At 37.6% G+C, this 15,965-nt stretch overlaps 1 protein-coding gene across 3 annotated transcripts in view; it reads right to left on the bottom strand.

Annotated features, from left to right (window-relative positions):
• The window catches only part of NBN (nibrin), a 66,668-nt gene that overhangs the window by 32,495 nt on the left and 18,208 nt on the right, over window positions 1-15,965 (bottom strand). For 2 of the 3 annotated variants that reach the window (XM_021089136.1, XM_021089138.1), the window contains 5 exons: window positions 14,896-14,993; window positions 7,425-7,551; window positions 6,544-6,819; window positions 4,077-4,521; window positions 1,059-1,127 (listed from right to left, as the gene is read on the bottom strand). In XM_021089136.1, coding sequence (XP_020944795.1) covers window positions 1,059-1,127; window positions 4,077-4,521; window positions 6,544-6,819; window positions 7,425-7,551; window positions 14,896-14,993 — 1,015 coding nt within the window. The remainder of the gene's footprint in view (window positions 1-1,058; window positions 1,128-4,076; window positions 4,522-6,543; window positions 6,820-7,424; window positions 7,552-14,895; window positions 14,994-15,965) is intronic. The other variant, XM_021089137.1, reaches the window with a different exon arrangement.

The following is a 15,965-nucleotide window of genomic DNA, read 5'->3' as shown; positions in this document are numbered from 1 at the left end:
AATAAGCTTAAGGTTTCTCGACTTACAGTAATTTATATTGTTTATTTTGGATACCTCAATCATTAATTCTGAGAACACCACTTCATTACCTGAAAGCCACTTTCTTATTCCAGATTAACAATTATTAAATTAGCCTAAAGATTCCTTTCTGTTGCTGGATGAGATTCTTTATGTCATTTACTATTTAACTAACTAGTTTGTTACATACCCATCTTGTTATAGATGCTTAAGGCTGACCATCTCAGTCGTTTGTTTTTTTGTTTTTTTTTTTTGTCTTTTTAGGGCCACATCCACGACATATGGAGGTTCCCAGGCTAGAAGCAAATTGGAGCTGCAGCTGCTGGTCTACACCACAGCCACAGCAACACCAGATCCAAGCTGTGTCTGCAACCTACACCAAAGCTCATGGCAACACCGGATCCTTAACCCACTGAGCAAGACCAGGGATTGAACCTGCATCCTCATGGATGTTAGTCAGATTTGTTCTGCTGAGCCATGATGGGAACTCCCCCAACTCATTTTTTTATACTGCTTTACTAAATATTCATATGGAAGTTGCTAACAGTCTTGAGATAAAGATAGGGAGAGAAGAAAAAACGGAAAAGTCAAAAGAAAAGTTTCATGTGACAATTATAGTATAATAATCAGGAACTCTAATATAATAACAATGGCCTAATACTCTTGTATTGTGTTTTAGAGTTTACAAATATTTCATGTCTATTACTCTATTATATAATATATAAACAACAATCTTGTTAGAGAAATGTCAATCTGATTTTATAGACAAAAGACTTTAGGTACATAAATATGAAAATGACTTATTCAAGGTCACATACCTATGAAGCAGAGAGCAGGAAATTACATTCAGGATTTTTCCATATGCAATTTTGCTATATAATGGCTATATCTATCCATTTACAGAGGAAGCATAATTATGAAACAGACCAAAATTATACAAGGAGAATAAATTAATCCTAAGAATGTAGACTGACACAAAATTGATTAAGGTACAGTCCATTTAAGTCAAATCTTTATAAAGTAAAAGAAAAGTTCCTCACAGGTATTTCTTTCACTGACCACAATGATTCTTTCTTGAGCTCACACTTCTTCCCAATTTCATTTTCTTGCTAAAGAAATAAAAAAAATATATTGTTTATAAGAGTTATAAGATAGAACCTTTCTGAAAACCTTAGAGATATTTATTCTCTTGACTGTTATTTGACTTCCAAGTATCTTTCCTCGAGAAACTATAAGGTGAGAATAGAATGCTAATCTATATAGAGTGGAAAAAGATAATGTAGTATGAGTTATAAGAGTAAAGAATTGAAGCAATATATTTCATGTAAGTTACATGCTTAAAGAACATTTAACATGAGAATCATAAGTGAACAAAACTGAATTAACAGTTTACTCCAATTTCAAAAATAAGATTTAAAAAAAGAACATGCCAAAGTATTAACTGTAGTTATCTGCAAACAGTAGGTTTATCAACTATGTTTATTTTTCATAATTCTACATGATTTGTATTACTTTGAGTCAAAAATATAAACACTTTAAAAGAAGTCTATCTAAATTTATTTAGAATTGAATTTTAAGTAATCCTTAAAATAAGTTATCTTAATTGTTCAAGATATTTATCTGTTAATAAAATGGAGACTGCCTTGTATAAAATCATAGTATCCTTCATATTCATATATCCAGACCAATTACTGGACACAAATATACTATACAGATAGCTTTCTAATACTTTCAGTAAAAACTACAATCCTTTTGGCTACAATAGAGGGGCATAACATTTTACATCAATTTTTCAATGATTTGGTCATAAAAATTCAGAAAAATCTCTATAGTAAGAAAGTTGGAAAGAAAGGGCAGAAAAACCCTGTGCTTGTTTGGGGACTAAAGAGAATTGTTTTTATTTAGCAGGAGTAAGGTTAAAATGTCTATTCCAAGCCTACCATGTGCTCTTTTACTGAGTACTTTCACATACATCATCCACTGAAGTTGTTATCACAATCACAACATTTTACTTACTCCCCCGCAGCTTTTCCCCATCCTGCCATACTCCACCAAACCTGCTTATCCTCTTGAGCAAGTTTTTATTTCCTGTTTCAGAGAATCATACTATAACCTACCCAGACCCCTGGACTGTAAGCTTGGAATTCTCCTATGCTTCTCCCACCCTCATTTCTCATACTCAGTGAATGATCCAATCCTAGAGATTCTACCTCCTAAAGGCCTATCAAATTTATCCTCTCAGACTGCCTTTCATGTAAGCATAACCACTGCCTAGAATTAACTAAATACTTGAATGAATGACATCCTAAGAAAACTGACAAAGGGAATAGCTAAAAGAGCAGGGTGGACCTGTGTCTTTGTCCCAGTTGTCAATGCCTACTGTCAGTTTCCTAATCTGTTCAATTCATACAGTACTACTTCACTGGAGGTTTCTGTAAATAGCATGATGGTATCCAGTAAGTGGTAACTATTACTGTCAGGCTTTCAAAGATGCTATAGTTGTGAGAGAAGGATACCTTAATTTAGAACAGAAAGGTGAATAGAGGTGAAGAGATATTTTGCAGACAGATATTCTGTTAAGAGGAGGAATGTTAATAAAGATGTGGAGTCATGTTTGCATTTTATGGGAAATTCAAAGTAAGGCCAAGACTGGGGCACAGCTGTCATTAATATTAGGATAAACTCCAAACAGGGATATCTAGCCAATAGCTTTCTATTTCAGCTTGTAGGAAATCTTACAGACATGACAGAATCCATATTTACTCCCAAAACAGAAAAATGGTAGTGCTATCATCAACATATTTTAGAAATTGCCCTCTCAAACACAGATAGGGAATTCAATGCAACAGAGAAGTATCACATTTTATCTTCTTAAAACTACAAAGAGTTTTTAAATTCTTTTTTTTTTTTTTTGGCTGCCCCATGGCACAGGGGTCAAATCTGACTGTGACCTATGCCACAGCTGCAGAAATGCCATACTTTAACCCACTGAACCTATGTCCTGGTGCTACAGAGATGTCACTGATCCCATGACACCACAGCAGAAGCTCTGCAAAAAGTTTTTTTTTTTTTTTTTTTTTTTGGCTTTTGTCTTTTTGTTGTTGCTATTTCTTGGGCCGCTCCTGCAGCATATGGAGGTTCCCAGGCTAGGGGTTGAATCGGAGCTGTAGCCACCAGCCTACGCCAGAGCCACAGCAACGCGGGATCCGAGCCGCGTCTGCAACCTACACCACAGCTCACGGCAACGCCAGATCGTTAACCCACTGAGCAAGGGCAGGGACCGAACCCGCAACCTCATGGTTCCTAGACGGATTCGTTAACCACTGTGCCACGATGGGAACTCCCCTGCAAAAAGTTTTTTATTTATTTATTTTTATCTTTTTAGAGCCACACCCATGGCATATGGAACTTCCCAGGCGAGGGGTTGAATTGTAGCTGTAGCTGCTAGCTCACACCACAGTCACAGCAATGCCAGCTCTAAGCCACATCTTTGACCCACACTGTATGTAGCCCACTGCAACGCCGTATCCTTAACCCACTCAGTGAGGCCTGGGACCAAACCAGCATCCTCATGGATACTAGTCGGGTTCATTACCACTGACCCACAACAGGAAATCCAGAATTGTTGTATTTTTATCTTATCAACCAACAAATTCATATACTGGGTATAGAGGATATTAATTTTTTCCCCAAATAAACATTATGAATGCTCATACTGTCAATACAAATATGGAAAGTACTTTTTAACATTCTAAGTTTCTATTTGCAATACTTTTCATTAAAAAAAATGTTACTTACAGGACAAAGTAAGTAAACAAATCCAATTAGCATCCATGAGGACACATTCAATCTCTGGCCTCACTCAGTAGGTTAAGGATCCAGTGTTGCCATGAGCTGTGGTGTAGGTAGCAGCTGTAGCTTGGATCCTGCCTTGCTGTGGCTGTGGCTTGGGCCAGCAGCTGTAGCTCCTATCTGACCCTTAACCTGGGAACTTCCATATGCTGTGTGTGCGGCCCTAAAAAGCAAAAAAAAAAAAAAAAAAAAAAAAAGTTACTTACAGATATTTTGTTCCTTTCTGGTATTGCTTCATCATTAAAAGTGCCATTTGTTTCTCTATCCAATCTTGGCCTTTTTCTAATATTGACATCTTCCTCTTGTTTCTGAACTTCCACTTCAATTTTTAACTCTGGCTTTGTGTTCTTGAATAACTGTTCAAATATTTCATCTTCTATGGCTAAATCATCAATTTCTTTTCTTTTTTCTGATCTTAGTTTTTCTGTAGAAACAGCCACACCCATGGCTCTGGTAGAATTTTTCACGGTGGATTTTAAATCTATATCTGCAAATAAGTTATCTGTTTTCTTTTCAACAGGCTTATTCTGAGATAGATGCTGCTCCTTATTGTTCCATATTGATGGTGTAGTAGGTTGTGTTTGTTCTAAAGACATTTCTGTTCTTGCTGACTTAGATAACGACATTTCTTGATTTTCTTCATCCCTTTCCCTTAAGTTTAAAAAAGAAACAAAAACAGAAAATGAATATACCTAAGTCATTTTTCAGTTTGCAATATTCACCCTCTTCTTCATTTAACCGACAATATTCTTGTTTTTACTGATTAACAATATCACCAGAAGTAAAAAAAGAAATGAGACACCTGAAAATAGTGCCTAATCATATATACTCTACTATTTTGATAGGACTGATCAAACCTGTAGCTTCAATAGTAGAGAGATGTCTACCTTCTTTACTAAAGTAGCAGTAGTAAATCAGTATGTGGAGAAAAGGTGGAAGAATACAAAATACAAAACACTTGTTATCAGGAAACAATAGTTTACTTTATTATGCAGGGAAAAATTACCCTAGGAATAAAACCTGATGAGTTAAAGAAAGTTAGATTCAGGACAGTAAGAGTGGCTCAATCCAAAATATAATATAGACTACATATTGTAAGTAACATGTGAATATGTAACTGAGAGTATGCTATGCAATACTATATCATTCATTCAATAAATACTGATTACTTGACTCGTTTAAACTGTACTGATGTCTACAGAGGGCACAAAACCTTGGTTTGCTGCTCTCCAGTTTCTTTACTGGGTTCATGTTGAACTGGAACAGTTATGGCACTATTTTAAAAATACCAATCTAGGGAGTTCCCATTGTGGCTCAGCAGAAACGAATCTGACTAGTATCCATGAGGATTGCAGGTTGGATCCCTGGCCTTGCTCAGTGGGTTAAGGATCCGGTGTTGCCGTTATGAGCTGTGGTATAGATCGCAGACCCAGCTTGGATCTGGTGTTGCTGTGGCTGTGGTGTAGGCTGGCAGCTGCAGCTTCAACTTGATCCTTAGCCTGGCAACTTCCATACGCCGCAAGTGTGGCCCTAAAAAGATAAAAAATAAATAAAAATAAAAATACTAATCTAATGCAAGAGTCCTAAACAAACCAATCAAAGGTTTTTGTAATAATTTAGGTGGTCAGAGTTTAAACCAGAGAGCTAGCAACACAAACAGATGGAAAGGGAGGAATTTATGAGACAAAGAAATTAAGAATCAACACTACCAGTTTGGGGACGCAGAGGAGAAATAGTCAAAGATTTTGACAAAGTGAATTACTAACTAAAAATACATTGACAGGGGAGAAAAAGTTTTAGGTCTATGAATAGGGAAAAGAGCAGGAAATTTCTGTGGAGAAGTAGATATGCTGCTTAAAGGATAAGTTAGGACCATCAAACTATACGGATCATCTATAGTGAAGTCATGAAACTTTGAAGTACAGTATACAGAGGAGAAAGAAAAGTCCTTGGGGGCGGGGGTGGGGGGGCAAAGGAGAAAAAGGAAAAACCAGGATAAGACATTACCACAAAAATCAAGAGACCATAATGAAGGACAAAGATTCAAGAGCTTAACATCACCAAAAGGCCACAAGAGCTGGCAACTGTCACTGATTACTATCAAGGATGTCAAGTTAAGATGAAATATCATGCGTACGTTAGGAAATATTTCATACAGAAACAGGCGCAATAAAAATAATCTCCTTCTTCTTTTAGGAGAAGTTTTAACAGTGATTATAAAAGACAAAGGGCAGTATCTAGAGGAAGAAATCAAGGGAAAGTTTTAAAAACCAAAACTGAGATAGAGTCTTTGAATATAGAAGAAAAGGACCTAGAGGAAGATATTAAAGGTGCTATAAACTGAGAGACTAATTGATGAAGCATGGTCTTAGAGGAAGTGAGAGAGGTGATCAAGGAAACAGGTCAAAAAGCAGGTGTGGGAAGCTTTCTTTCAAGAGAAATGGAGCAAATGGAACAACAGATAAGCAAAGGACGTAAGAAAAAAGATCAGGGAAAATTTATCTAATGACCTTAGTGAAGGAGATTTGACATTTCTGAGAGGGAATAAGTTCAAAGGACCCTAGCTTTCCACAACAGCTTGCTTAAGCAGAATACAGACTTAGTAACACACTACAATCATATAACAAGTATTAACATTTTTTGAGACACAGAGTGGTATTATTGAAATCATACCTTTTTTTAGGAGATGGGTGAAAGTAGTTTTTGATGGAGTTGGTTTGCTGGTGCTGAGAAGGCTGATCGCTATTTTTATTTACACCTGGGAATTTAGTTGGTGAAAGCTGATAGTTTGGGATTTTCATCTTAACGAGAGTATCTGATACTATATTACTGCGATGAGAGCTTATTTTATGGTATTCCTTCATAGCGGATATTTCTTGTGATGGTATTCTGAGATTTTGGTCCATTTCGAAGATTTTGACTTCTTTTGGCCTTTCACTCAAATCCATACTAAGCAAAAGAAAAGAATGCAAGGTAAACAATCAAGTTTACAGCAATTTTTATCTAGAAATAGCACTAATGTACACATATAAAGTATCTCCAAAACTGTAAGAAATCTTCAGATACAGGCTATATCACACAGTACAAATTTACTTCAAATGTATTTTATCAGTCACACATAAAATAGTATACTAATTCTTTGTAGTCTTCCATGTACATTTATAAGGAATTAAGAAACGCTTATTTTTAGGAGTTGGCAAACTAAAGCTTGCAGGCCAAATCTGTTCTGCTGCTTGTTTTTGTAAATTAAGTTTTACTGGAGCACAACTATGTTCATTCATTAATATGTTGTCTATATGGTTATTTTCATGCTACAGTGGCAGAGTTGAGTAGCATGACAGAGATCAATGGCCCACAAAGCCAAAATATTTATTCTCTAGTCCTTGGTAGAAAGTTTACTGATCCCTGTCCCAAAATATTATTTTCCTTGATGCCCCCCACTCTCCCACTCTATCTCCCATGAGATGCCCTGATAAAGGCACTGGCTTTACTTCTTGAATACACTATTAATCTATTGACAGAATAGTAACAATAGTTTAACAATGAAGCTTTACCACGTATCTGCTTGCTCTGATTCTGTGTCAGCTACATATGTTGCAGTATTCACTGGGGCACCTCGTATTAAGTTTTCATTGGCTGATAAGCCTTGAGAAAGGCTTGGACCTGGAGTTGACTTCAATCCTATAAACCACAGAAGTAAAAGAATCACAACTGCTAGACACAAGCAAAAGAAAGAACTACTTAAAATTAAGACTATTGCCACATTGAGGGAATTAACTAAGTAATTTGCACACAGTTGTCTCCAGTCAAATACTTAACAAAATAGTTCATAAGCAGACTCTTGGCATCTGTGATGGGCTTATCTGAACCAAATCATTTTGAAGCTACATCAAATACTTTTGTGTTAAAGTACCATCAACCTAAAGAAAAATAAAATCAACTTAAATTCTAATTCAAATTATGATTTAGTCAGGAGACAAGAAAATTAAAATTTCTTCCCCACAGAAAGTATATCTATTCTACACAAAAATCAAAATCAATGTGAACTTAATTTTTAGAAGGACTATATGATTTGAAGAGATAAACAGTTTTAGACATAAATATTTTGGCTATTCCATAAAACCATAATGATTACTTCATCATTTTACTTACCAGAATAGCAATTCCTTCCTTCCTTCCTCCCTCCCCCTCTTTCTTTTTCTTTTTTTTTAATAGTTGTACCTGTGGCATATAGTTTCCGGGGCCAGGGACTGAATCTGAGCTGCAGCTGTGACCTGAGCCACAGGCTGCGGCAACACCAGATTCTTGAAGTCACACTTCTGCAGTGACCCAAGCCACTGCAGTTGGATTCTTAACCCGCTGTGCCACAGTGGGAACTCCCTGGAATACTCTTCTTAAACCTCCCACACTGAATTAGATGCCCCTCATTCTGGCTCCCATGTCACTATCACCCTTTACATCACTCTATGAACTGTTAACACATTATTAACATGTAAACACTAGCTGTGTGCCCTGTATTATTGAGATCTCTATGCCTTAAATTCCTCATCTTATAAAATGAGGATAATTATACTTTCTTACATGTTTTATGGGCAAAATGAATTTATATATGGATAGCACTTAGAAGACTGCTTGTAACATAGCAAGCACTATGCAAGTGTTGGCTGCTATCGGTATCATCACCATAAACTGTATTTGTTTACTTATTTTCTCCTTTAGAAAAGGGACTGAATCTCGCTCACTTCTCTGTCTCCAATATCTGAGCCATGTTTGACATATAGTGAATGTAAATAATGGAAAAAAAATTTTAAGTGGACACTTGCTAAATATCAAAGCTAAATATTCGCTTTGTTAGATCCTCATGACATAGGATGTATTTAATAAATGTTCATTACTGATTTCAAATTCAGCTATTTAAATTACTTCTGCCACTCTTACATGACCACCTTTAAAAAGCTCACTGGCATTTCCTTCTAAACACATATCCTTAGAATTAATTTCAGCTTGCACAGTTTGCAAAATATAATAATGATAAACACTTATATAATCACTAAAACAAACATTTATAAATTGAATCTAATAACCTAGAATAACTAGTGTTTGTTAATGAAAACTTGATTTACAATGTTCTCCTTGCTAAAATACCATGAGAGTAAGGATTTGCTCTATTCTAGTCACCTCTTAATTCCAATTGTTTAGAATAATTATAGGCAAATGTTCAATAAATGCTTGCTGAAAGATGAATGGATATGGAAGGAAATGAGGAGGAGGAAAAAAAGGGAGGAAAGGAGACACGCATTCACTAGGTTCCCCCCAAACTAGCTATGTCCTAAAATTATAAGTCAGATGTCTATGACTTGGAACCCACACAGACCTACCTATGAATATGTGCAAGAAGTAATACTACTAATTATAATGTAGATTTTTAATCAATTCCTTATGACCCTGTTTCTATATAAAATGATACAATAGAAAAGGTGCTGGTCTAGTAGTCACAAAACCCAAATTTTAAGATTGTATTGGCTATGAAGTATTTATGGGACTCCAACTTTTCTCAGCCTTGAGATCTCATTACCTTCTAATAGAAAGAAAGAACAGATTATCTCTAAGGCCATAAATATAATTCTAATAGTGGATGGTAAAATTTTATTGCTCCAACTTAGCAAAGATTATCTTATGAACCAATAACTTAGTTCAATAAGCAAATATTCAAACTAACTACAAACAAGTACCGTGCCTGGTGATGTCAGAGACTCCAAAATTAATAAGAGCTTACTATCAATCTAGTGGCTGAAAGGGGCATGGAAACAACTGGTTATGTTTTAAAGTAGGAAGAAACTTTAACTGGAATGCAAAAAAAGTTACTGGAGTACAGAAAACAGATTAACTAATCTGACTTGGAGAAGAGTTACGGGAGAGAACAATTTAGTGAAACTTCACGAAGGAGGTAAGCATTAGTAAAATGAATCAGATTTTGAAGAATAGTGTTAGTTAGCATTTTAGGAACAGGGACCATGATGAGCAAGGTCAAGGAGAATGGGAGCTAGAAATAATATGACACACGTATTCTACAGCGAGGTATATTTTTTAAAAAGATGAAGATGGAAAGAGATAGGCTGCAGCTAAACTGCTGAAGGCTCGCAGGTCTAGACAAAGGGCTTATGGATTTATTCTATAGAGAATGAGAACTAGTAAAACTTTTTAGGAAAAGGGAAAGTGATTTTAATGGTAAAGTGAATATGGAGGCAGGACCATTACTGGGGGCAATTGAAACAGCCCTCAGGAAAGAAAGACACAGAGGGTTCAAATAGGGCAGTGGCTATGAGAAGAGATGGTAGTAGACCTCTTGAGTAGAAGCTATAGTGGGAGAATTCCAGGTCTTATAACAATAAAAAATGACCGAGGTTTGTAGTCTGAGTGCCTTCTTCATTTTATATAAAGGAAGACTCCTCTTCAGCTCAATCCTTCCCTGATTTCTTGGAGTTTGTATGAGAATTATAAAAATCCAGAATGTCCTGAAATACAGAGAATGTGAATTTGCATTTAAAAAAAAATGTTGGAGTTCCCGTCGTGGCTCAGTGGTTAAAGAATCTGACTAGGAACCATGAGGTTGTGGGTTCGATCCCTGGCCTCGATTCAGTGGGTTGAGGATCCTGCGTTGCAGTGAGCTGTGGTGTGGGTCGCACACGCGGCCTGGATCCTGCGTTGCTGTGGCTCTGGGGTAGGCTGGCGGCTGCAGCTCAATTAGACCCCTACCCTGGGAACCTCCATATGCTGGGGGAGTGACTCCAGAAAAGGCAAAAAGACAAATAAATAAATAAATAAAATAAAAATAAAAAATAAATGTTTCTGAAGTACATATTTGAAAACTAGTTTTCTAAAAGAGAAACAAAGGACAGTTGTCTGAATCAGGGATGGGGACAAGAGGAGCTACATGCATGGTTACTATACTCTGAGCATTTCTCTAAATGATATCCATATATCAAATTCACTTTGCCCTTAAAACAACATGTAAGGAAAGTATGATAATTATCCTTATTTCATAGACCCAATGACTATTTTTACCTATTTTTGGTTGTGTCGTTAAAGTCTGAAATTAGAGATAGGGTTTTGTTTTTTCTAAAAAAAAGAACAGAAATCCACTGTCAACAGAGTAGCACCTACAGTATATGCTATTTTTAAAGGTTGTTCAGATTTCTAATGAAGAGCTTCCCCAAAAACATGGCTCTCTTTTGGTTTCCACCTAAAAGTAGTTTTCTAAGAGAGGCTAAAGAGTTGGTCTCTACCTTTTTTTTTCTTTTTAGGGCCACACTAGTGGCATATGGAGGTTCCCAGGCTAGGGGATCGAGTCAGAGCTGTAGCTGCCAGCCTATGCCACAGCCACAGCAACGCCAGATCCAAGCCAAGTCTGTGACCTGCACCACTGCTCACGGCAACGCTGGATCCTTAACCCACTGAGCAAGGCCAAGGATCGAAACTGCGTCCTCATGGATGCTAGTCAGATTCATTTCCACTGAGCCACGATGGGAATTCCTTTATCTTTGGACTCTAAGGATAAATTCTGAGAAAGCTAGTCATGTATTGAGAGGAAATATTGACCATATCACAATTCTTTTTTTTTTAAATTGGGCCACACTCACAGCACATGGAAGTTCCCAGGCGAGGGGAAAATAAGAGCTGCAGCTGCCAGCCTATGACACAGCCACCACATCTGCAACCTACACTGCAACTCATGGCAGCACTGGATCTTTAACCCACTGAGCAGGGCCAGGGATTGAACCCGTGTCTTCATGGATAATAGCCAGGTTCATTAATGCTGAACCACAAAAGGACACCCATCATATATCACAATCCTAACAAGTTATTGGGACATAATGGAAACTTCACAAGCACTTAAAATTGCTTTTGAAGGTTACCTATGTACAGACAGAAATAAATCTAATGTATGAGAAAGGGCAGAAATATCAGGTGAACACACATTCTTTCCCAAACCATAAAATTCAAATACTAGCTTGTCTAACAATCCTTTTACATCTGCCTCCAGTAACCCCAAACCATCATCTCTTAAAATTTATACATCAAAATATATGCCATCTGCACTACAGTGTAATAATATCATAATAGCTTTGATTTAAAGAGTCAATTTGAAAAATATTTGAAGAGATAATAGCCAAAAACTTCCCTAACATGGGAAAGGAACCACTCGCTCAAATCCAGGAAGTACAACGAGTACCATATAAAATAAACCCAAGGAGGAACACCCCGAGATACATATTAATCAAAACTGACCAAAATTAAAAACCAAAAAAAAAAAAAAAAAAAAGTCAGTTTGAATCAAACTATTTGCTATGTGATCTCTGGCTAATTTCTGTACATCAGTTCTTCATCTATAAAATGCAAATGATGTCAATTAACTTAAAAGGATTGCAGATTAAATTATAATGACATATGCAAAGCACTTTTTTTTTTTTTTTTTTTTTGTCTTTTGTTGTTGTTGCTATTTCTTGGGCCACTCCCGCGGCATATGGAGGTTCCCAGGCTAGGGGTTGAATCGGAGCTGTAGCCACTGGCCTACGCCAGAGCCACAGCAACTCGGGATCCGAGCCGCGTCTGCAACCTACACCACAGCTCACAGCAACGCCGGATTGTTAACCCACTGAGCAAGGGCAGGGACCGAACCCGCAACCTCATGGTTCCTAGTCGGATTCGTTAACCACTGCGCCACGACGGGAACTCCCTAAAGCACTTTTTTCAGTCTGTAAACTCAAGAGACAGCAGCTGTTATTAGCATTTATCATTACCAATGACTTACACACCTAATCAAGTTCTGGTCACTAGGCTCTAACGGCTCACTCCTCCTAAAAACTACCTCAGCACATTCCTGTCTAAACCAGGAATGCAGAGTGTAGCTACTCAGGAGGTACACAGCCCAACTCTACAGGTGCCATTCAGTGTGCTATAATGTAAATGATGCCCCCAGGAGTGAATAATGAGGTAGTGCTGTCCTAAATTTTCTTTTAGCCAAACTCCAATAACTGCTGACAAATAACTATAAAAAGAACCATGGAGGCGAAGTTCCCATTGTGGTGCAGCAGAAACGAATCCAACTAAGAACCATGAGGTTTCAGATTCAATCCCTGGCCTTGCTCAGTGGGTTAAGGATCTGGCATTGCCGTGAGCTGTGGTGTAAGTTGCGGATGAGGCTCAGATCCTTCATTGCTGTGGCTGTGGAGTAGGCTGGCAGCTGTAGCTCTGATTTGACCCTTAGCCTGGGAACCTCCATATGCCACAAGCGTGACCATAAAAAGCAGAAAAAAAAAAGAAAAGAAACCTGGAGGCAAGTAAGTGTATACAGAAATACTGAATGGACGATCTGATAACCGGGCAAAGAAAAGTTACTAGGGAGAATAAATGTAAAAATATCTTAAGGTAAAGAAGAAGGAATAAATGAACCATTTTCTTGATAGCAGTATCAGCCTAATACCAATAAAAGTAAGGGGACTGTTTAAAAAAAAGGGGGGGGGATATTGCTCTGAATAAACTGGCTTCTGTGATAGTCAATACTGAATTTTTTTTTGTCCTTTTGCCTTTTCTAGGGCCGCTTCTGCAGAATATGGAGGTTCCCAAGCTAGGGGTCCAATGGGAGCTGTTGCCACTGGGCTATGCCAGAGCCACAGCAACACCAGATCCGAGCTGTGTCTGCAACCCACACCACAGCTCACAGCAACGCTGGATCCTTAACCCACTGAGCGAGGCCAGGGATCAAACCCACAACCTGATGGTTCCTAGTTGGATTCATTAACCACTGAGCCACAATGGGAACTCCCCTGAAATTTTTTTTAAATTAACTTTTTTTTGGCCAGGTCCATGGCATGTGGAAGTTCCCAGGCCGGGCATCGAACCTGTGCTAAAGCAGTGACTGAAGCCACTGCAGTGACAACTCCATATCTTAACCCACTGAGCCACAAGGGAACTCTTTTTTATCACCTGAGATAATCACACTATGCATTCTTATTTATTTATTTATTTATTTATATTGGTCTTTTCTAGGGCCGCTCCAGCGGCATATGGAGGTTCCCAAGCCAGGGGTCGAATCGGAGCTGTAGCCACCAGCCTACGCCAGAGCCACAGCAACGCAGGATCCGAGCTGCGTCTGCAACCCATACCACAGCTCACAGCAATGCTGGATCCTTAACCCACTGAGCAAGGCCAGGGATTGAACCCTCAACCCCATGGTTCCTAGTCGGATTCGTTAATCACTGTGCCACGACAGGAACTCCTGTATTCTTCATCTCAGTAAATGGTACCACATCTAACCAATTAATCATGCCAGAAACTAGGACCTGTTTCTGAAATCCTCCATAGGCAAGATCTACTGGGTTCTAGTTTTAAATTTTGGCCTGAATCTCTTTTTCTGCATCTTCACTACTTCCACCCTGGTCCAAGACACCAGGCTCACTCTCACCTGAACCTTCACAATAGCTCCACTCATACCTTCATTTCCATTTTGGACCCCTGGAATTTGTTCTCCACATAGACACCACTGTGATCTGTTCCTTCTACCCAGGAATTCTACTCTGGAATTCTGCTACTAAGATCCCTCCACAGCTGCCTTTTCTCAATATTCAGAACATATGACATTAATATTACATCCTAAGTTACACCACCAATTCAAAATAGCCTACTCCCAGTCACTATCACATCACCTTCTTTTAGCTTTCTCTTTGTGCTTGGCCTTAACAGAACTTATTAGATATGTTTGTTTGCTGTCTAAATCCGGACTTTTAGAATAAAAGGCTCATAATAACAGGTATTTTGTTTACCTTATTCACTACTACATCTTCAGTACTTACAACAGTGCCTAGTACTTGACAACCACAAGTATTTATCGAATGAATAAATGAATAGATAAACATGTGTTTTAAAAGATGGTGAAAACTGTCATCCCCACAAGTATAATGTACATACAGCCTATCATCAATTAATATAATAAAGTTGCTAAAGAATCAATAATGTTTTAATTACCTGTACTTGGCTGGCCGCGAGGATCACAATAATTCTCTGTAGTAATGAAAATAACTGCCAAGCCAATTTCCGCTTCAGGAATAAGTCTAAGACCCCTCCTGTTAGAATAAAATAACAAGTATGATAACATATTAAAACTAACAACTTTTATTAAGATGATGTAAAGCAAAGTCTTTTTTTTCCCAGAGTGATATCACAATTTTATGGGACAGAGAGAACCACAAAACAGAGAATACTAGCTTATTCACTGGAGTAACGTTACATGGGGCAAGCTCACCACCTTTTAATCTTTCAGTTATTCTACCTGTAAAATAAAGGTCTAAGGGTTCCCATTGTGGCTCAGCAGGTTAAGAACTCGACTAGTATCCATGAGGATGTGGGTTTGATCCCTGGCCTTGCTCAGTGAGTTAACGATCTGGCATTGCCATGCCAACCTACATATGGTGTATGTAGGTTGCAGACATGGCTTAGATGCCCTGCTGCTGTGGCTGTGGCGTTGGCCGGCAGCTGCAGCTCCAATTCAACCCTTAACCTGGGAACTTTCATATGCTGTGGGTGCAGCCCTAAAAATGAATAATTAAATAAAGATCTAGAGTAAAGGATACAGACCCTTCCAGTTCTCAAATTCTGTAATTTTCAGAATGAAAAGAGTAAGAATCAGATGAACCAATAAAATATTTTTAAAGCAAACCTATGATTACTAAAATCCTAAGATAAAACTTAAAAGAGAGAAAGAGGGAAGAAGGAGGAGGGAGAAAAGTACAAAGAACTATATATAAGCTATATATATATATATATATATAACAAAGAACTATACATGTAAGCTACATCTATCTATCTATATATAACAATTTTAAGTTTAGTAAATCAATCCATTTTACCAAATTTACATGTATTAATCTTCTTTAGTAAAGGAATCTTAGGTAAACCTATCTTTTGTTATGTGAATGTGAATGACTGATTTTATAAAACAAAGATAATTTAATACAACTTAATAACAGAAGTGGCAGTAGTAGAAACTACACTTCAAATTTCTAGAGCTATAAAACTCCTTTAATACTTATTATAAA

This window comes from Sus scrofa, chromosome 4, assembly GCF_000003025.6.
Source record: "Sus scrofa isolate TJ Tabasco breed Duroc chromosome 4, Sscrofa11.1, whole genome shotgun sequence".
NCBI classification, from domain to species: Eukaryota; Metazoa; Chordata; class Mammalia; order Artiodactyla; family Suidae; genus Sus; species Sus scrofa.
Note: the sequence above shows the minus strand (reverse complement) of the source record. Positions and strands in the feature narration are given on the sequence as shown.